General features: G+C 36.1%; 4 protein-coding genes across 8 annotated transcripts; 1 reads left to right on the forward strand and 3 right to left on the reverse strand.

Moving 5' to 3' along the window:
- Positions 1 to 3,672, reverse strand: LOC100175528 (myogenesis-regulating glycosidase-like). Its single transcript, XM_002125181.3, has 4 exons — positions 2,804 to 3,672; positions 2,176 to 2,705; positions 1,340 to 1,520; positions 1 to 1,087 (listed from the first exon to the last, which is right to left on the reverse strand). The coding sequence occupies exons 1-4, from the start codon at positions 3,092 to 3,094 to the stop codon at positions 41 to 43; spliced, it is 2,049 nt and encodes a 682-aa protein (XP_002125217.1). The 5' UTR covers positions 3,095 to 3,672; the 3' UTR covers positions 1 to 40.
- A 457-nt stretch (positions 3,673 to 4,129) lies between these two features.
- LOC100175488 (transcription initiation factor TFIID subunit 4-like) lies at positions 4,130 to 9,812 on the reverse strand. 4 transcript variants are annotated; one of them, XM_002131522.5, is made up of 15 exons: positions 9,747 to 9,812; positions 8,868 to 9,294; positions 8,653 to 8,744; positions 8,097 to 8,195; positions 7,915 to 7,986; positions 7,724 to 7,804; positions 7,529 to 7,660; positions 6,980 to 7,153; positions 6,580 to 6,809; positions 6,108 to 6,277; positions 5,579 to 5,712; positions 5,112 to 5,237; positions 4,797 to 4,976; positions 4,643 to 4,684; positions 4,130 to 4,558 (listed from the first exon to the last, which is right to left on the reverse strand). In XM_002131522.5, the coding sequence occupies exons 2-15, from the start codon at positions 9,205 to 9,207 to the stop codon at positions 4,451 to 4,453; spliced, it is 1,980 nt and encodes a 659-aa protein (XP_002131558.1). In that variant the 5' UTR covers positions 9,208 to 9,294; positions 9,747 to 9,812; the 3' UTR covers positions 4,130 to 4,450. The 4 variants fall into 4 exon arrangements, with proteins under 4 accessions (XP_002131558.1, XP_018673472.1, XP_018673473.1 ...); XM_018817927.2 differs by lacking the exon at positions 9,747 to 9,812 and having other exon boundaries at positions 8,097 to 8,192; positions 8,868 to 9,427; XM_018817928.2 differs by lacking the exon at positions 9,747 to 9,812 and having other exon boundaries at positions 7,010 to 7,153; positions 8,868 to 9,392.
- A 344-nt stretch (positions 9,813 to 10,156) lies between these two features.
- On the forward strand, positions 10,157 to 15,730 carry LOC100180168 (protein LSM14 homolog A-B). Of its 2 annotated transcripts, none has more exons than XM_009859704.3 (10): positions 10,157 to 10,437; positions 10,657 to 10,838; positions 12,801 to 12,993; positions 13,528 to 13,633; positions 13,709 to 13,959; positions 14,014 to 14,160; positions 14,224 to 14,395; positions 14,600 to 14,831; positions 14,950 to 15,078; positions 15,146 to 15,730. In XM_009859704.3, exons 1-10 carry the CDS (start codon positions 10,317 to 10,319, stop codon positions 15,164 to 15,166), a joined length of 1,554 nt encoding a protein of 517 aa, XP_009858006.1. In that variant the 5' UTR covers positions 10,157 to 10,316; the 3' UTR covers positions 15,167 to 15,730. The 2 variants fall into 2 exon arrangements, with proteins under 2 accessions (XP_009858006.1, XP_002131521.2); XM_002131485.5 differs by having other exon boundaries at positions 10,158 to 10,437; positions 13,525 to 13,633.
- A 200-nt stretch (positions 15,731 to 15,930) lies between these two features.
- On the reverse strand, positions 15,931 to 22,539 carry LOC100177813 (sodium/hydrogen exchanger 8-like). Its single transcript, XM_018817931.2, has 15 exons — positions 22,153 to 22,539; positions 21,490 to 21,668; positions 21,326 to 21,406; positions 21,210 to 21,268; positions 21,050 to 21,133; positions 20,790 to 20,926; positions 20,422 to 20,565; positions 20,067 to 20,208; positions 19,449 to 19,554; positions 18,749 to 18,865; positions 18,103 to 18,185; positions 17,525 to 17,636; positions 17,261 to 17,406; positions 16,576 to 16,791; positions 15,931 to 16,448 (listed from the first exon to the last, which is right to left on the reverse strand). The coding sequence occupies exons 1-15, from the start codon at positions 22,296 to 22,298 to the stop codon at positions 16,347 to 16,349; spliced, it is 1,854 nt and encodes a 617-aa protein (XP_018673476.1). The 5' UTR covers positions 22,299 to 22,539; the 3' UTR covers positions 15,931 to 16,346.
- Between the last annotated feature and the right edge of the window lie 11 nt (positions 22,540 to 22,550).

Genomic DNA, 22,550 nt, shown 5'->3' on the forward strand with positions numbered 1-22,550 from the left:
CGTTAGTGTATTGGAGTCATTCATGCCAGTTGTACAAAAATCACTTTGTAATTCTTTCCCACCACGAAATCTGATGCAACTGCACAGAATATGAAAGAATCCATTGCCCACCGGTAATTAGACAGCCAGAAATACTGATGTCCTCACATTCAGGTCTCATTCTATCCAACCACCGTTGGGAAGAACCAGGAAGATATATATTTCTACTGACAGCTCCCTGAATCAATACTGGTGCTACCAAAAACTTGTCACCCACAATAAACTGGTCATCCACCGTCAACGCTGTAACGTCACCAATATCTGCGTAAAACCAAAGAGGCGAAACGAGCAGAGTGGATTCGCCTTTTATATAAGCATTTGATGCACGAACCAGTTCCTCGTAGACCACAGTACGATGCAACGTGACGTAATACTGCGCGATTTTTGTCACTTCTTCATCGTATTGCCATGGTGAAATGGAAAACTGCATGCACGGTAGAAAGGCGCTTAGTTCAATCCACCGAATGTAAAGTTCTCTACTTGGCTTGTTGTCATTGTTTGTACCAAACACATACGCATTACCTCCGATCATATCTGGCAAAACAAATGGATAACCCAGCACGCTAAACGTAAGCGCTGTTGGAATTACAGTAAGAAATCCCCGCAGTCCTCCCCAACTCGAACCTTTGTCCATGAGCCTCATGTAGAAGTTGTAACCTTGTGTCTTCCAAGAGGATCTCATCTCCATCATATTTCCTCCAACTTGGTAAGCGGCCTTTGTATACATCTTCGTGAACTCACTAGGATTACTGTCCCGTCGATATGTAAAATTAAGACCAGATTTAGGCAAGTAGGTCGTCTCTCCGGCGTCAAACTTGAACGAATCGAGACCGTATTCCGCCTTCACGCTGCTCAGATAGTCGCTGTACCACTTGGCCGCGGAGGGGTTTGTAAAATCAACAACAGAGCCTCTCCCATTCCACCAACGGATCACAGCGGGCGAACCGTCTTCAGTCTCCGGAATCAAGTAGCCGGATGAACGAGCTGTACGATAGTTTCTCGAAGCTAGGTTGATAAAAGGTGTAACCCAAGTCGTAACCCGAAACCCCTTTAGAAATTAGATGGTTTTATTTTAAGTGAGTAATATTTACGTTGGACATTGTATTATAGAGCAAAATCTACAAAGAATGCTGCTATATATAGAAAGGTATCCTATAGTCAAATAGCTTCAATGTGTTATTAATCAACATTAAAAACTTTTAATATAAACATTGATTGGAAATCAAACAAAATCGTCTCATAAGGTAGTACAAGATTATTTTCCAAAGTGTTTCCAATTTCGGCAAAGGGGTCAACTTGCCTTGTCATGGAGTTTGGATACCATTGCCTTTGCATCCGGAAATTTCTTTACATCAAATGTAAAATCTCCATATTCGTCTTCGTAACCATCATCTATTTCAACTTGGCTGTTCGTAAAGTTATGTTCAAGAATTTCGTTCACGAAAGATTCAACTACACTCTGGTTAATGTCCGACTTGTATCTGTATAAGTAAGTATAGTTAATAGTTATCATGCTTGTTGGTAAAATTACGGCACACTTGAATTTTTTTAATCTGCTTTCGACACACATGATATAGACTGAAGATTTACAATTGAACAGAACACATGCTTTTTAGAATAAATGATAACTAATTGCTCATAACTTTTTAGCACACAAAGTTAAGAATCTTGCTATATATATTTAGTTATAGAAATCGTTGATGCTTTACCATTGTGGGCGTATATTTGGCGAAGACACTTTTTTTACGATTTAATATGAAGTGAATAGCCTTTTGTTTTATGTATTATAGACTTATAGTAAATATGTTTTAAAGTAGGTCATGACGATATTAATTTAAATTCGTAGTGTTCAGTCAAGGGTTACGTCAAACCACCACAAATTGTCCCGCAACGCGCGTTGCACGGTAAGTTCACTATACACCCATCTTGGGTTTAAATCAAGTCATCGAATATTCGGACTCGATCGAATATTGGCCCCTAGATAAAATCTGAATGGTTTTGATTTTAACCTATTGTTTTACATTCATATGCGCTTTCACGTTTTCACGTGCACTGACGCGACTTATTCACCATTCAATAAAACTCATAAACATTTCAACTTTCAGTCAGTGCTGGTAAAGTAAAAATGTAGTTTACCTTGCCCAGGTTGACCATATCGGGTCTTGCATCATTTTCAGATCGGGCAATTGCGTTGGACGAGCGATGAAACCACCGTTCAAACGTGTCATAAACTGATGAACAGTTTTGGGGTCTTTTCCGATACAGACAGTGTAAGACAACTTAGTTGAATGACCGTCGTTGTAGAGAAAAGTAGGTCCAACGAGACTTGACTTATCATAATTCGCCTCTAAACAAATTCCATGATTCAAGTCGATCGAGACATAAAGTGGAACATCTTGGTGTATGTAAACTGCAACGCCTTTGGAAGATAGAAAATAGCGTTCAAGTACGTTGCCGTATCGTTTGGGTAGGTCTGATGATAAAAATGACGTCCCCCTTTTCATGTTGATTTCATTTAGTGGCCACTTCTGCGTGATCATCTCAGCACCACCGTACCAAAACACGTGATCTTCATTTGTTATGTTCATTACGAGACAATCTTTGACTTCGACTTTACTCGACATGCAACTCTTTGAACCACCTCGTTCGGTAGATATTTCATAGCACTGCGAGTTTTTAAAACAAAAAAATAAGCGCCTTTTATGTCGATATATTCACCTGTATTTTTTCGGTTTGTACGTTCATGGATTAAACAGCTTCTCACCTGTATTGCTTCATCATCTGTTGTTACATCTTTTACAACAGCGGCGACTTCATCACATCCCAAACTATTTGTAGCCGTTACGAATTCCCCTTTCGTAAACTGAAAAATTGACGATTGTATTGCAAGCACCTCCTTCGAAGCCAAAAACCACGTTAGTTTTCCTTCGGTTGTAATCTGGTATGATTGTTGTGGAGAATTACTGTCTTTGTTCACGGGTATGAGAACAACACACAATGCAGCAACAAGAACAGTCACAACTACCCCAAGCAACGCGACAGCAAACAGTCGCATCGCAAGTTTCCTAACGTGAAGTAGGTTGATTCAAGCTGTTTATTTTTTTCTGATCGCTTATTTGCCCGACAGGTGATTAAAGTAGAGTGGGAGAAAGGTACTAGTATTACCCATTACTTTAAAAAAACAAAATATATGACGTTTTTTTGTGTGATACTATGAATTTGCTGCTGTCGATTTTTCTCATGTCCTATACAGATTACATTAAACCACAATTTTGGATTAATGGTTTCTCGCAAACTCCAAAAATTCGCTCGTTTTATATGACTTGGCGAGCAATTAAAATCAGCATCTTACTAATAAGCCTTTTCGCTCTTTAAAAAAATACTGCTACTTTTTAACGCTGATCTTTAATAGTTACCAAAAGTAATTGGCTTTGGTGCGCGTTTCTGTTGTCGTAAAAATACTGTCAACTATATACATATCAACAAAATAGCTGTGTAAAACTGAAGTAATTCAAAAACCAACTGCACGAGTGACTCACTATTAAATATTAACGTGCATCTCCAACGCGTTGCAACCTGCTAATGTTTATTCGTAAACATAAGGCAATAAATTTAAATCAACACGGGTATTTTATCCTCAGTTAATTCGAATTTGCGGCACTATGGTTAGCACGCGTGTCTATGACGCAGAGGTTACAGGTTTCAATTCTCGTCGCTGCCAAAGTTGGTGGCTGCCGCTATTGTGGCATAGATATCATATATATATATATCTATGTATTGTGGTCGTAAGTGTTCTTTGGTGAAACACGGTAATTGCGACAAACCAGTTTTTCACCATGGGTTGTGAAAATTGCCATAGATTGTCAGTTACGCCAGGACAAAACAAGTTACATTTATGAAGATCGACTGGACATCTTTTGTGCACCGCGATTTCCCGCAAGAGCAGTTCTTAATGATTTGGAAATTGGAAAATCACCCTAGTTTATGGGAACCGTCTACGCGGCTTATACTTCACATTGACGAGTTTCTACTAAATAAACCAACAAGACTTTTTAAGATTTTATATGATATTTAGATTCAACTGTGCTCAGATTGTACGGAACCATATTTATTCCATGAAAAATTAACACCTTACAAAGTGTCTGTGTCTGTAAAAAATCAATGAATGAAATTACTTTCTAGAAAATCTTGCAATCTACTTAGTTGTTGATTGCTCAACTGTTTCCGCGTTGGAACATTTGGCCAGTGGTGAAATTGTTGGTGATAATCTGAGGTGTGAGTCAAGTGCATTGGGAGGGAGTGCTCAGGCGGTCCTCTAGTGCCCTCAACTGACGCCCTGCCCAAGATTGGGTTAAAAGGCAGTCGAGCCAACGCCGCACTCTGCGTTTATGCTGAGTAGAATCGGGTTCTGTTATTTTAAATAGGAAGCGTATAGTGACTTAGTTCGGCACAAGCCCTTCTCATGCTCCATGACAAAGATGAGATCACGCAGGTTTACTCGTTTCATCCGAGATCTCGCCTGAAAGACAAACAAAAGTTTTCACAGTTGTTCAGGCAAGCACGTTGATTTGTTGAGCTTTAACGTGAACAGACATTAACTTACCGTTCCTCTCGATGAAGAAGGAGTGTTTATATGGTTGATCGTCTGCATGAAAATATAAATAATGATGATCAGTTATTTCAAAAGCAAACATGTTGGTAACTTCTCTGCATTTATCAAAGCTTGTTTTGTAAGAATGCTTATAATTGTAACTCACATCATTTAAACCAGAGGCAAGCGGTGAATCAATACGAGCTTTCTTTTTCCTTGGTCCGATGGCGTTTCGAGCGGTCTCATCAGCATTTCGAATCTGCATCTTTTCAAGTTCTAGTTGTTGCATCTCTTTAGCTCGCTCCTTTAACCGGAGTTGCTCAGGATTGTCGTTTTTCGAGCGACTCTGTTGACAATGATCATAACGTTTAAACAGTGCCGAGGCAATTTTTTAATTAACAGAAGCACCTTGTAAGTAGTAACAGCAAACCTTTAATCCGAATTTAAATAAAGTTTATGGAAATTGCATTTTTCTTCTTACCTTTATCGCCCTCATGAGAATGTCTCGTTCTGCCTCGTCATGTTTTTTCTTCTCAATTTGATCAAGTTCTTGGAGGAACTTGAGCTGCATCTTTACATCGGAGCAAGCCTTGTAATGCTCCTCCTCCTAAGAAAAACATAAAATTGATGGAGTTTAAAAACAAATTAATATTAAAAAATGAAATACAATTTTACGGTTTTTACCCATCCCATACCCATACTAATATGCCTACTACCGTACCCCATACAAATACAATTTACTAAATATTATATCAGTGGCTCATCTGGTATATTAAAAACGTAGTTTATATCCAACATTTCGTCTGCCATACGACAAGACTTCATCAGGGAAGACTTCTGATGAGCCACTAATATAATATTTATACAATGCCTGGTAGCAGAAGTAACAATACAACTTACTAATACTAAAAAGAATCAAAATACAAACTTAAGTGCCAACAAACCCACCTTAAAGTTTGTCATTCTATGGCAAACAACAGCGGCCACTTTCTCCAGTAAATCTTTTATCCTCGTTTCAGCTGCACATGACAAAAACTTGACTGCATCAGCGTGAATATGCTGAATCTCTGGGTTGCGTGCAGCTGTGAGGAATATACAATAAATAGTCAATACATAATTACGGATTATAAAGCAATACATAATATGCAGCAAGAACAAATCAAACATTGTATTGAGGTGTAAGGTGTTTACATTACTACTTTCAAAATACAACAAAAAATTTCTTTGCAAATTAACCTTATTTTAAGAGAATATATTTTATTAGTAGGGACAATCAGCCCCTTAATTTTTATTAACCCTTAAATTTCCATCACCAAAGATGGGGCAATGAACCTAAGAAAATATATAATTTAGATCACTGCAATAAACTACAGTGTCCTATCACAAAAACCAACAACCGGTTTATTGTCAAGAAATTAACAAAAAACCTGAACCCCTAAGCTCTCATATAACTTAAGTTTAACATAACACGACTCACCTATTTCTGTCATTCGTTTCTGAAGTACAGGGGCATTGAGAACAGCATCGTCTTGACAGGACCTGGTTTGTGTGCCAACTAGCTCAGAGTTGGTTGCTAATATGCGAGCACTTTCTTCAGATAAGTTCACACCAGCCATGGAAGCTACATCATTGATGTCATCATCATCTCTGCAGCACAAGAAGAAAAAATATTGAAAAAAGAGAGGCGGACATTATATTGAAAAGGATTGAATATCGTGTTGCACCTGAATTAGTTTAATTGAGTTAATGTAAAAGGAAAGTGCACAATAAAATAAATCCTACTTAATTATTTTATTTCCATTATGCATCACTGTGACAATAATTCGTGAGAGTGAAGGTAAAGGTCCATATACAATTAACATATTTGATTTGAGTATTTTATTTGAGTAAGAAAGTGGTATATCATATGTATTCTGTACAATGCCAAATCAAGATTTAGTAATGCTCACTTGTATGTTCCACCTGACCCTGTAGCATTCCACCTTTGCCCAGCTCGATTTGACATCACTGAAATTGGACGACCCATCGCTGTGAGTGACGATGTACGAGCCCCCGATACAGAGGATGGGTGAGGTGGTGGGTGAAATGAGTTGTGGGGTTGTGGGTTTTGCAGAGATGGATGCTTCATTGGGGGGACATTGGAGGTCACCCTTGGAAGTCTTATGTCGGGTACATTGCTCTGTAAATAAACAAAAAGTTGACAATCTTTCAAAATTTTCACACAGAAAATGTCCAGTTTTTAAAACTTTCTTTCCCAATTCTCAACCTCTCTATTATCTCAAACTGAAATAAGAATTTAAACATTGTGAGCTTTTTGAAGAGTGCCCTCTCGCTGACTTTCTGGTTTACCCTCATGTTCTTTGCCACAGGTCTTACAACCTTGTTCACGGGTTTTGGTTTTCCAGCAACAGCAGATTTCGGATCGGAGAGCGTGGAGACACGTTGTGCGGCTGCTGCAACAGCAGGGGAAGCCCCACCTTGATTCTGCTGCATCATTGTCAAGCGAAGTAGCGGCAAACTTTTCTACAATCAATAAAAAAATAGTATTAATTAAAAAGTAAGGTAAAAGTAAACACATGATAAATTTACAGCAAATATTTGTTTGCAGAAATAATATTTGAAGACTGCTTGATTTGGTTGATAAGTTACATAATCTACCTAAAATGTCAAATGTATTGAAAGTTTGACTTATTTATGGAAAAAAAACTCTAAAAAGTCGTCATTTTCAAATTAAAGTATGCATACCACAATACCACATGCAAGTCAAAGTTTGTTCAGGTAGTAACCTACAAGGTTTAGAATTTGCTTACAACAAATTACAAAAAAATAAAATAGAATTTATGGCCTGGCCTAAACCTCCACTTTAAAACAAAAAAAATTAGAATATAAAGCACCTACCTTTAAAAATGGTACAAGATAAGGTTGGGGTGAGGAGTTCAGTTCAACTTGTAAACGCTTTGTAAAATCTTCCGGGCATATTTTATCATCAATTAAGTTTTGCACTAGAGCCTTTACATTCCGCACAGTTTCCTTTATAAAATAAGGTTATTAAATTGGTTGTTTGTAAAGATTTTTTTTGAAAGACTTAAGTACCTGGAGTTGTCCGCCAGTTGAAGCAAGCTTAATCAGGGTGGTTAAGAAATTCCTGCACTTGTTTACATTTACGATATCATCCTGAGAAGCAAAGTTTAAATTACACATACACAGTACACATGTGAAAATCTAAATGGGTAAACCACATACTTACATTACAATTTGAAACAATTATATTTAGGTTTGCTTACTTGCGATAAAGTTATGGGAGCTGCTTTAGCTTGAGGTAATTTTGTTTCTTGTGCTTTGGAAACTTGAGTTACCTGTCCATACAATATTATTCAATCACTGACGCATGTAGTTAAAGAAGCAAAATGACATTAAAATGCATAATATCCCCATGTCGCCATGTAAAAGCGTATATTTCACTTACAGAAGATGCAACAGGTACAGGTTTCCCGACAGTTGTAACGGATGAAAGACTGGTAGCTGCGATGGTGGTGACGGTCCGCGCTGCTGGTGTTCCTGTCTGCTGCAACAATATCAACATATATAATCAAGCAAAAACTATGTGGAATCTTTGGTGTAAGGTGAGGGTAATGGGACAACTCCAGCATAAATAGTAAATACCATTTCATCTCACACGCTATACTTCAAAATTTCACTCATAAAACAAGTGATAGAACAATACATATAGAACATAATAAAAAGTACTGATAAAAAAGCAGTACACGTGTTATGTTTACCTAGATAACACATTATGCCAAAATTTTCAACCTAATTTTACCCTGCTGTTTGGTTTGCATACCAACCAGAGAACAAAAAGCATACAGCATTCCTCACATTAAAACACGCTGACTATGAATGTAATTGCATTTTAGAATGTCACCAAAGGTTTACTTCAACACTTTAAAACAAGACACCCATGAGCAATGCTATATTAAAAACAAACACTGATATGAAAAAGAAATGTAAGTCATCCTACACACCTGGTTTGAACCTGTGACTTGCTGTCCAGATGTAGTTGGATTGCCGTTAACAATCATTATTTGACCATTTGTACCACGTGTCAGCACCATACCTGTTTACATATACGTTACAAATTATACACAAAAGTGTCACAAACATAGAAATGTTATCATTATTTTGACATAAGCTTTTTTAAATATATATACTATAAAAGTTCAGAGTTTACAGCACATACCAGGTGGAATAGCCAAGCCTGAGTTTGGGGTGCGGGGCCTAGATGGGACTCCTTGAATAGTGGTTGGGGTGCCAATTAGTTGTGGCGACGCTGCTCGAGCTGGGGCAAGTCCTGGTGAACTGCGAACCGACTGAAGTTGTATGTACTTTGTGCCGCTGGATGTGGAGCCTGGTGTCGGCTTTAATGGAGCTGTTGTGCTCATGGCATTATTGTTGCTTGTGTGAGCATTAATGGAAACGTATGTAGCAGAGGGATTCGTTACTCCGCCAACTGAAGTCATGACCTTTGTTGTAACATTAACAGGATTCGGGGCAGTAGTTACACAGAACACCTCCGGCATAATACACTTTAAATTTCATGGGTACACCACTGTCAGCCGTATTACTTTGAACAATCAATTGCTTAGTTCCGCTTCTATATATGTATACTATTGGAATATTGAAGTTTAAACAATGACCTGAAGTTGCCTCAGTAACGTTGTTATTAATACAATCAACTGTACATTACAATCTTATATCCTACATAGCATACTTTTATGTAAAAGATAAACATGTACTTAATTACTTTCTTAAATTTTAAATTATTTCTTAAACTTAAAGAAATTATGAATTAGTTACATAACTATGTTATACGGTACAACTGTTATTCGTGTTTACAACAAAAACAAACAGAGCTTTACAGGGTATTTGTACAAAATCATAATACAACTGAAATCTTACTGAAAGAGCTGAAAATTGCATTACGAAAAATGAAAAACAATTTAAGTTTATTTACTACATCTGTACCTCTTCCACATTTTAAATATCAATAAATAATCTGTATAGTTCTGCATAACAAATATGAGCGCATGCTTGCTTTATTTTAGAGGCATTAACTTACCCGTAGAACAACCAACTCGGAATGAAATTTGTGCCGCAAACTACGCCATCGTTGCTGTACCCGCTCATCTTTAAAATGAAGTGCGCATGCGCAATCTCGACCAGCCAGGGACAGTTAAAAATTTATCACGTAAGGGGGGTATTATTAACACATCAAATAAATAGACTAAGTTTTACCAGAATTTTGATTAAACAATGATATTAGTTTATTATTTACTCCTTATTTATACAAACCATAATATCAATAAAAATTTTAGGTTGATAAAGCCTTTCTTTTATTCAATGTGAGAGCAAGCTTTATTCCTCCTCCAGTAAGCACATGAGCAACGCTCGCGTTTTACCTTTTTCTTTTTTTCAAATAGAGCGCTCTACGTCAATTCCAGTCAGTGCCCGCCGTAATCACCACCACTGGAAGTGCTGTAGAGTCAGTCTTACAGTTTTTGTTCGAGATTTTCAATAAAGAGCCAGTACAATGTGTTTAATACTGTTAGGTTGTGTGCGGGTAATGTAAGATAGAGAATTTGTATCTGTCGGCATCGAGATTTGTGTTTAAAGTTTACAGAAGATAAACATGTCTTGTCCAAGTCCGTACATTGGAAGTAAAATCAGCTTGATATCAAAAGCGAAAATACGCTATGAAGGAATATTGTACACGATAGATACTGAGAAGGCAACAGTTGCTCTTGCCAAAGGTTAGTTTTAACAAAACTGTAAACCCAATACTGATATAAAATTTGTAAGTACTGCAGTACTTTGTTCATTTTTACTAATAGTAGTTTGTAAGTTTATACCGTCTTAACTATAATGGTAAAATGTATTTTAATGATTCCAATTATGAAAATCTAAAATGTATAATATATACATTATGTGTATAGAGTGCAACATTAGCAACCTATAGTACCATTTTTCAGTGCGTTCTTTTGGGACTGAAGATCGACAAACAGATCGCCCCCCTGTTGCTCCGAGAGATGAAATTTATGAATACATAATATTCAGAGGGGCAGATATTGATGACTTAACCGTCTGTGAGCCCCCGAAGCCAACCCCTCCCCCAGCAGCACCAACTTTGCCACAGGATCCGGCAATTGTTCAGGTAAATTCAGTTTTACTGTTCGCCAGATGGTGATTCATTAAAGTTCACTTGATCGGTGTAGACAACTTCCAACCCAGCGCAAACTGTGTGTTATACAGAGCACATACATTCATAACCGCATATGCCAGTTTTAAATTATTAGCGTTTGTATTTTGCTATAGATGAATTGTCCTTAGCAGTGGATAACCGATATTAAATATATATATTTTAAAACAAAACTAAATCGCCTAGAAACCTAATGTAAGTCTGTTGTCATCATCGATGCACCAAGCAACAATTGTTTAAAAAATAGCTACCAATCATAAACAAAACAAAGGAATCATAACTTAAACACATCCGTCTTGGGGATGCACAATACAAAATTGAATTTTTTTATATTTGAATCTAATTAACAGGATTCGGTATTCTGTTTAATGGCATCATTAAACCTCATTTATTGGTCGAAATGTATAGGCCTATTACTTAGAACTTGAAAAAAAAATTGGGTAGTGGGTGAATTCCTGCCCATTGTTACATAAGAAAACGTCATAATTGATCGTTACAGTGCAATAACACGTGTGTGCACTTCACATAAAAAAATTACATAATGGTGGTTTATCTACATTTAAAGGAGTGGTTCCCAAACTTTATCTACTCGCGTATAAATTTTAGGTTCATGCAGTGTTCTTGTACCACCTACATACTAAACCACGGAAGGCTTGTAAACAACTAATCTTAAATAGTGTTAAAAATGGCACGCAATAGTATTTTAGAAACCGCACATAAGTATTTTATCGGAGGAAATATGCAACACAATCTTGGCACAGCCTTTCTTAATGTTGCATGTAAAATATATGTAATTTGCGAATTAAACAGGGTAACACGGTGGAATAACCACCTAACCATGTTCCAGAAGTAGCACTGCTGTATATTTACGATGTTTTGCTTAGCCAAGCAACATATTTATTACGTTAAAGTAGAGATTCACACGTGGATTCATTGCATCATAATAGCGATTGTTTGACCTGGCAATTGATTACGGCATAATAGCAATTCACACGTTGAATATTTGCGTCATAATAGCGATTGTCCCCCTAGGTTATTTAGCCTGCAAGTGCTTGAAAACAGACAGGTTGGATATTTGCCTTTTTACGTATGCGCGTAAGTAAAGATAGGCTTGCTAAAATACTTTGTACACGCATGAAGCAACGCCTAGGTTTAAAAAAGTTGTAACCACTATAATAGGGAATATAGCATGAAATGTCACGCTCAACGTAATTATTGTGAATTAAGCTAATGCTTATAACAATTACTAAAAGATCATTTGCGTTCGTTTGGTGTGAACCTAATAAAACCTTCACGTACCATAGTTTGGGAACCACTGATTTAAACTAATCATCAGAAACAGAAATTGTACAAAAACTACAGATCGTATGGAAGCAAAAAAACACGACTGTTTTCCAACAATCTCGTTTGCGTAATGGTTTATCAATGTTATTCTGATGTAAATATTTGTTACATTATCCACGTAATACATACCACATGCTTAAAACTGTCACCAATGTTTTAAATGATTTACTAATTTAGATACGTCTTTTTACTGATGTAGTATTAGTTTTAATTTACCGTGTAAAATAGAATATATATTTGTGTGCACAACCAATAAAGGGGGGGTTTTATTGCGTCAGAGATAAACGTTCACTAGACCTAAATATGACAGTCCCCTTTTGAATGCACTGGTTGTGCCACTGTGGGGTAATACGACAAATCTGGCCTAAATCCCAGGTTCTAAAAGACTTCACCAATACATATTAGAATAATAACATGTGCTTTCAGAATTTTACTTTCACTGTATATTTTTATTTAAGCCACATTTTCATGTGGGATCTGTGTGATTTAAAATACAGGACTATCAGAAATATGTTTCATTAGTATTTTAGAAATTCTAGCAAATTTTTAAAATTATGTCAAATTTAATTGCAGTCCGTAGTGACATCACAGCAGTCTGGCCCTCCACCCCTCCCACCATTCGCAGGCGGTGGTCTCTACAACCAGATGCCACCGAATTATAATGCCTACATGAACTACCAACCATTGGCACCAGGCCAGCCAACATCTATGATGGATAAGCCACCAGTTACAAGCAATGCATTGCAAAATCAAGGTCCAACAAGAGGTGAGTTATGTGTTTACGTTTTGCTTTATACTCAATGATATTCTATACCAGGGGTTCCCAAACTTATTTTATCGCGGGCCAATATGTGAAATCATAATTATGCGTCGGGCAAGGTTCTCTATATTGGCGACGCGACTTGTATTGGCCAAATTTTGGTTATAACGAATACTGTTAGTTAGGTCAGGAAGTTGGACACATGTGCTGGTAATAAACATGGCTTCTAGAACAGATTAAACTACGTACTTGCGGAGTAAAAGACAAAGTTTCACAGTTTTTGTTGAATCATGCCGCGGTATAACCCCTATACCAGAGTAACAAGCGCGGCAGGTTGACTGATGTGTGACAGTCATAACTATTTTTGTGCTGGTACAAAGACAATGTAAATTATTACAGAAATCAATAAAACATTTTTAGACGATTTTTTAAAGTAACATGTTCATTTGTGTTAGTTTGACCAATGTGACCGGCTTGTTTGTGTCCTTAACCTCCAACAAAGCATTTTATCTTGACAATATTTTTGTTATGTCACAGCAGAAAAGTCATCTTCACCTGTATCACTCGGTCGATCCTCGCCAACCTCTGAGCAAGGAGTTCAGACGGGAAGTCCTGTTGTTCCTTCACAGGAGAGATCAACTCAAAGGTAATGTTCACATCTAATTCACATGGGCTACTATATCAATTTTATAATAATATTGAAATTTTTGCTGCTTTACAGGAGAACTTATGAGAGCAACAACTATTATAACAGTCGTAATAATTACGATAATCGCGGAGGTGCAAGACATGATAACAGAGAAGCTGAATATGAGAATAGAAATCGGGGGTACAAAGGTCCACAAAGCGGGTATGAGAATCGCAATGGAGGTGGACAATATAATAACGATGATGGCGAAGGCAGAGGGCGGGGACAGCGTCGTAATTATTATTACCGTGGACAGAATGATGGTCATTCCCAAAACTATAGAGGTATGTGACCTTGAGATTTTATTTGAATAAATAATTCATCAGAGTTGCCAACAGGACAGAGAAGCCGGGGAGGGCGCAGATACAACCCAAGAAATGATCCTTTAAAATTTGATGGCGATTTTGACTTTGAAGGATCAAATGCACAGTTTAATAAAGAGGACATAGCTAAGGAGCTTATGGATAAACTAAAGATAACCTCTGGTAGGTTGGTTGATATTTAAATATATTTATCAAAGTATTGGTCAACAATACATTCCACTTTAGATCCGAAGGAGAGTGAAAAAGTAAAAGAAGAAGAAAAGGTTGATAGTGGAGTGGACAGTGGCCATAATAATGAAGTTACTGATGAATTAGATGAGAATGAAGAAGTCCCGTATTATGATAAAACAAAGAGTTTCTTTGACAATATAACTTGTGAAACAAACAATCCAAGAGGGTAAGATTTATTTGGATTATAAGATGTTCTTCTGTGTTATCTTTATAGCAGTACATGCATAGTGTATAAAACTAACATTTAACTATTCTGTCTGTACTGTACAACAAAAACAACGAGGTCATTACTATTGTAATCGCTGGTGATACAAAATCTCCCAAAAAATCTTTTATAATGGTGCACTATTTAAAATCACTCTTACTTCAGGGAACGTATTTCTTGGACTGAAGAGCGAAAGCGCAACACTGAAACTTTCGGATATGGGTACCGAGGTCGTGGTAGAGGAGGTTACCGGGGGCGTGGGGGTTATAGAGGCAGAATGCCACCAGGTTCAGGATATCGGGGCCGTGGTGGGAACCGGGGTGGTTATCGAGATAATAGATACAACAACTACTACAACAACCGTCGCGATTATAATCGAGATCGTGGTGATGGACAGGTTGGTGATTATTTTCAACATTTTAGTGCAATGTTGATAACTTGTGTAGGTGGTTGCTTGGGGTATTATGTACTTTACCTGTTGCTTGCAATATACATAATAAATATATTTCTTGTAGCAATACAACTACAACAACAGAGGTGGCAATAACAGCAGAGGTGGTTACAATGATAAAAGTCGACAATGGGTCAACTATGAATACAAATACGACAAACACAATTCGAGCAATTCACCAACTGCTGGACAGGTTTATATAGTTCTTACTTTAAACTAGGTCAGTTGCATTCTGTGGGTGACACTTTATTTTATTTCAGACTCAATCAAGCACCTCATAAATGATCTTCTTGTTCCTCACCAGTTAGTTCCCTATGTATAAAGAAAGACTTACTGGAAGTCTCGGGATAGTCCTCCAAGTAGTTCATCTACTTTGCCATCTTTGTTACCGACCATGATTTTGTTAGCTGCTTAATGTGATGAACCAAGAATGTTTCAGTTGCTGCATCAACTCGATTAAAAAATTCTTATTTGTGTCTTTATTCCTTCATGGAAGTCCTATTTTTTTACGTTAAAACTTTGTTTAGCTCGGTCGTCGTGTTGTAGCAATTCAGTTAACTGACGTTTCATCATCACAAAGTTTTCACTACTGCTGTTGTAAGATTAGTTGTGCTTGAAATCAAAAACATATGTTGCTCTATTTGGCTTGTTTTGTTGTCTGTATTCTGCCATGTCAATTGGGAGTAATTTGTTTCAGATAAAGCTATTTCAACTTTAGCTTTCTAATTCCAAAAAGTTTCAAACCTTAAAAATCTAAAGGAGCATGTGCATTCTCAATTCTAGACTAAAAGACAAGTCTTTCTAACATTTGAATTGAAAGTTTAATAAAAAATTGAACACCACCACCCGTGTCCAGCTACCGTTGATGATGCAGTAAGGTTGGGGAAGATGGCACCTTTTTGTTCTATTTTCTTATTCAATTTGGTAGACAACAAATAATTACAAAACCATATCCTTCCGCCAATGATCCTGGTCAGGATATTATGTGCTAAATGTGTCATCCTCCCCTAACCCTACTAATATAGTTGTCAACAAGCATTTGATATTCCAAAACAGATTTTGTACTGTGTATGTCAGTTCAAAAGTAAATAACAGAAGTTAGAAAAGAATAAATATGTAGCACTTTAAAACAAGGGTACAGTACACTAAAATAAACATGTGCCCCTAATTAATCATTTTAAAATGATACAAAATTCAACAAATTTTTGCTCAGAATACAAACTTTATACAACCTCTAACTCAATAAAATAAAAGGTAAAATATTTAAATTAAACCAAAAACATTGCATTTAAATGTAACCAGAAAACTCTTCAATACATTTACAATTGCTCTAAAATAAAATGTATTTTATCTGCACAGAAACCATAGAAAGTTACGGTTGATAATGCGTGCCTTGATACACCTTTGATATCCGCTCAACCACGGGTATTACTGAATAAACCAATTTTCCATAGGAAATATTCAAAGTTCAGTTTCATCGTCAGATGGTGAAGGTCTACTTCTCACCTCCTCATACCACTTGTTTGTTAATCTTTGCATCTCACTCCGATTCTGGATCAGCTCCTAAACATGCAGAAATTAGACAAATTCAAGACAAAGCGTATTAAGTATTCATACAATTATTTAACTTTATACCATGGTTGTGTTGTGTCATTTTGTATCTAAATAATTTAAATAAGTTTGAAATTACCCTTTTTGTTATCCTCCTTGTAAAAAAAGGAACAAGATACTTTGCATCAATATACGCGAATCCTCGCAGATGAAGATCTTCACGGAGGTATTTGTCATCGTACTCCTCTTCTGTAAGCTCTGATATGTGATCAGACTCGATGGCTTGACCCATCTCCTCTGTTTTACTCAGTGTGAGGTTACGATGGTAGGTTCGTTTATCATCAATTTGAAGAAACTGCAACAAAAATCAACTTGTGACTAAAACAATTACAACAGTGGAAACATAACATAAAATAGTACTAAATTTGCTACAACAAACACTCTAGAAGATTTCCCAGCACCCTGGTTACACCTTCACATGTACTTATTACCCCACACCCTAACACCAGTAACTAAATTACATGAACGTCTTCGTCCTCTGTGATGGAATAATAGGAACCATGTAGCTGAGTGTTAGCACACCACTGTACAAGGAAGTTGAATGTATAGCAGCACAGATTGATTAAATACTTGGGTAAAGTTAAAAATCAGTACTTTATTTGGTAAATAACAGGGTTTCAAGCTTTTACAAACTTTAGCATTTTAAAAAAATGAGTAATCGGACAGCCATCAGAATATTATTATTTATCTATTGAACAAGCTACTCAAGCATTCATGGAAGTAGGTTCGACAGATATTGAGATATTTTATATGTTGCCAATTACCTTCACCACAGGTAAGGTGGCACCACCGAGCACAAGGATGGTAAACAACACAATAATAAGGGAGGTTGTAATAATAACGTGACGCTTCTCAACACTGTCAAGTTCTAAATGCAAACTCAGAACGTAACAAATTGCACCTCGTAGCCCTGTAAGTATTTTGTTTGTTAGAAAAATAACACCTAATTTTTCTTGTAATTTACCTTTATAAAAATTAACGTAAGAATAAAAATCTGCCGAAATGGTATCTAAATTTAGTTTGCTCACCACTGAACCACATAATAAATTGCATCCTTTTTGTTATCTTTGTTTCACGGAAATAATTAAGCATCCATGACAGTGGATATATATTCAAACCTCTTCCAACAAGAAGCAAGATCTATAAAACAAAGTAGAGTGAAGGATAACTGCCATGTATAAAGTGAAGCAGCAATCATATTGCTGGTAATTTCTTTTTGCATTATAAAAGAATAAGCTACCAAATACACAGTAATAAAAAAGCTTAATCACTGTTGTATCGATACATATTTTGCTAATAACTTGCATCATCAGTGTCTTTTTAAACAGAACCCAGTAAAGTAACAGGGAATTAGATGGGAACTTGATATGTGGATAATAATAAACCTGTTAGGTAATTATTTCAGGTCCACTATGAGGTCATAGACAATAGTGGTGGGCGAAATAATAGGTATCAGAATCAAAGTTTTAGCAGAAAAGTCCACATTATTTTATTTATCAAGAATACATAATGACTATTATGCAAGTGAATTATCCAAGGTGTAAATCATGATAGCAATTATTATTTGAGAGAATCATGCAAACTGAGGTAACAGGTATTTACTCACAATACTCCAGATGATAAATGCTGGTTGGAAGTTGTGTTCAAACCCAAATATGGCAAGTCCAAGGTAAGCAAATACACTTGTTTCTGAAAAACAAAGGGAATGTATAAAACAGGGGTTTCCAAACCGCAGCCGGCCATCTGCGGCCCGCAGGAGCAAAATAAATGGCCCTCAAAGGACTTCAAAATTACCGATTGCATACGTTCACAAATAAACATATTACTTTAAAGACTCGTCTAAAAATGTTTTATTGATTTCTGTAATAACTTACATTGTCTTTGTTACGTCACAAAAATAGTTATGACTGTCACAGCATCAGCCAACCTTATACGCTTGTTACTCTGGTATATGGGTTATATCGCGACATGATTCAACAAAAATACTGTGAAACTTTATCTTTTACTCCGCAAGTACGTAGTTTAATCTGTTCTAGAAGCCATGTTTATTACCAGCATATGTGTTGAACTTCCTGACCTAACTAACAGTACTCGTTATAACCAAAATTTGGCCAATACAAGTCGCGTCGCCAATATAGAGAACCTTGCCCGACGCATAATTATAATTTCACATATTGGCCCGCGATAAAATAAGTTTGGGAACCCCTGGTATAAAACAATAGTAAGATGACATTTTTATGGGTTGTAGCTACCTGATAAAAAGGAAAGAGCTCGTAATGTTTGTTGCATGTTGATCTGAGTGACAAGTGAGAGATTGCTATGTGTGTAGTGTGACATCACAATTGCAGACAGTAATATTGCCATGATACCTGTGTAGCGGGAAAACAATAAAAGTCTAATCGTTTCTTGGGTTAAATTATGTTGAAAAATCTTTAGAGATAGTTGACCATCAATATTTATATATTAGTAAAAGAGCAAAATAGGAAAAACAGCTGATTTTAATATATATTAGGTTAAAAACTTAAATACCACAAATTGAACAGTTTCTTATCAGAGAAAACAAAATATAAACTTCACAAAATCAATGTAAAACCCCAACATATTGCATACAACACAAAGTACAACATAAAGAAGTAACAATCACAGCACAGGATACTCTCTTTAATTATTTACTCAGAATGCTTAACAGAAGATATAAATTCTCCAAATAACGACATTAAGGTTACAAACAACAAAGATTAAATGATTAAAAGAAATCCTTTTTATCACAGACTTAACACAGAAATCATTCCACAAAATACCTGATAAGCCACCTGTAAGTATAGCAAAGTTTCATTGAAACTAATTGTGATCACTAATAACAAATTGTTAAATAATTAAACATTTTAAGTGTCATCATGCGCTTGAGCAGTGTTGTGCAGTTTGTCAGCCTATTTAAATTGAGACACTGACCTGATAACTTTAAGCTCTCAGCAAGACCATAAGGAACGTATGCAAATATGAACATCATTCCAAGTTCCAATGATGGTGTTTTCCTCAAATCAACATGCTTCATCACGTATGGAGGGGTTAAGGAAAGGTATGAAGTTAGTAGAATAAATGTTTTGTTGGCAGCTTAATGAAGTTAGTAGAATAAGTGTTTTGTTGGCAGCTTAATGAAGTTAGTAGAATAAATGTTTTGTTGGCAGCTTAATGAAGTTAGTAGAATAAGTGTTTTGTTGGCAGCTTAATGAAGTTAGTAGAATAAATGTTTTGTTGGCAGCTTAATGAAGTTAGTAGAATAAGTGTTTTGTTGGCAGCTTAATGACCATTTAAAAATCAACAAAAATATTTTAACTAAACTGATGTATATGTATGATTATTTACATATTCTATGTGACAGGGAAGTTTTACTGGTATAACATGGGAATTCTATTGCACATCATACGAACACATCATTGAAAGAGCGTGTAGAACTGCCAATTTTGGCACAAATTCAGTGACCACAATTATGGTAAACACCTGCCAGTAGCAGTATAATAAACTTGTAACAAGTTTATGAAATCGTGTAAGAAGCACATAAAAGGATATCAGAGCACTGAATAAACCAATAAAGACTCCCAGGAAAGCAGAACCAAACATCATTCGTAAGAAATCACCGACTGCCATAAAGAATATGGAAGTACCTGATGCTGTGGCAAGTTCTGAATCAGCTTTTAAACCTTGGAATGTACTGTAGAAGTATTGTAACTATTTATTTTAACTCAATTTAAAGTTCTAAAAAAGTACAATCTAATAACAGAAATTAAAGAAATATTATAGTATACTGTTTTCCGAAATTGTTATAATACTTGCCTACTTAGTTTTGTTTAAATAAAATATTCCATCAAAATTTAATCGGTTTTGTTTTGGTTATGCTCTTTGCAGTTAAGTTAGTGTAGCTTACTTAGTGAGCACAATAGCAACTGCATCGTTCAGTATGCTCTCCCCGAATACCAACATGTTCAATGTAGGGTCAACGTTTAGTGCTTTGAATATCGCAATTGTTGCCACTGGGTCCACTGCTGATACCAATGAGCCGAATGCAAAGCTGTTCACCATTCATAAAATGTTCAGTTATTTTAATAATACTACACCGATTATAACATTAAATATCGGTGATGGATTCAGGATACTACAAATAAAACTCACAAGATAAAAAATATTTTTTTCTTAAAATGTGTTAAAGTTTTAAAACATCAACAATAACAAAGTATATGTAATAAATATACATATATATTAAAGAAAATAAAAAACACAGAATGAATCACTCACCATTCGGTTAAAGTGAGGTTGTACGCTATACCAGCCACTCCCATGAGATACATTCCCCCACCAACAAACATGGCTGATACTAATGTTCCAAAGACAGCAAAAATTAAGATTGAACCAAAATTTTGAAAGAAATTTCCCTGTTTAAATTTAGTGATCAATGAATATAAAAACACTGCATGTAAGAAATACCAACAAATTCAGCAAAGCTTCAATTGCAACATAAACTGTTTACGAAGCATGTTATATATGCAAGTTCTAACCTTGTGAAGAGAATATCCTGCTTCAAAAATAATTGGAGGAAGAATCATCAAGAAGAAAGTATTTGGAGATAACATTTCCTCAGCCTGGAATATTTTATGGTTATCATACTGACATCCCATCTGTCTAAACAAAACATTCTTAATATATTATTGTACTTACCAGCCAATTGCCAACACCAGCAGTTTGCATTATCTTTACAATCCCTCCAATTGCAGCACCTGGTAAACCATTTAAAGCATGAGAACGGATTTTGACGGGTGTAAAATATAACAAACCTAAGAAGACAACTGCAATACTCTCTGGCAAGAAGTGAAAGTTCCATCTGATTAGGCAGTGGGTGAGGAGAATACAGAACGCTGAAACGCAATAACAACAGAAAGTTATACTTTGCACTAGATTTGAAAATACTCATACTTGAGCTATTTTTTAACTGGCGTACCAAGAACAAGTAAAATGAAGAAAATCTTCATACTGTCATTCTGCTGCTGAACTTCAGCCTCAAGACCAGTTTGTATGTTTTCTATCACATTATTTTCTTTCTTTTCATCAGATTTGGGTGGTACTGGCGTCGTTTGATTGTTGTTTGCTTCAGTTGGTTCTTCATTTGATTGATTTGTACTGAATAAATGAACTTAACCATGAACAAAATAAACGCGTTGGTAGTGGGTTGAGGGAGAGAATATGGTTGGATGTGCGATTATTAGATTTCCGCAATGAGTATAACTTATTTATTCATCGGCGTATCATTATACAGGTTAGAGGTTGTATCAAGTTTAAATTTATACCTATGAATAATACTTCAATGCTAGATAAACACACAAGTTAGTTAGTTTATATCAACTTGACTGAAAAGTAATCAAGGGACTTACAAATATTCCATTCACATGGACAAGCTTCTATTGCTATACATTAGCTTTTGTTAATGCTTAGTCTTCAAGTAGTTTGAACAAAATCTTATTTAAACAACATTGGGTGGCGGGAATACCACTCTGGCTTTAATTGCTATGATTTACTTTGAATTACTAAAATGCTAAATTCCTAATACAAGTATTCTCTAAAAGATACAATGGCTATAAAGTGTAATATATATGTGCGTGGTAACCTGTTTGAAATTATTTCTGCTTTTGCTGCTGGCGTTTCTTTGTCTTTTTCCACAGGTAACGGTTCGCCATACACCGTAAGTGTTCCAACAGTTAACAGTAGTATCGCTTGAACTAGCAAGAAAAACACAACTTTCTTTACTAGCATGTTTGCTGTTGTACCGATCCAATTACCCGACGTTGTTTTAGCTTACAGTTATTTTATCTTTTCGAGTTACTCTCCTCGAAACGTAAATTTGACTGTTCAAGTGGGGAACGAGTGACGGCCACTGTAAACAATACGACACACGAGCATAGCTTGATCACATGACCACCAGTGGTCTGTCGCGATGACGTCAAATGTTTCGATGCGACAGATATGATTCAAATACTGTTAACCAAAGCCATAGAAATTCTTTTG

The sequence above is a fragment of the Ciona intestinalis genome, chromosome 3 (assembly GCF_000224145.3).
Source record: "Ciona intestinalis chromosome 3, KH, whole genome shotgun sequence".
NCBI lineage: Eukaryota > Metazoa > Chordata > Ascidiacea > Phlebobranchia > Cionidae > Ciona > Ciona intestinalis.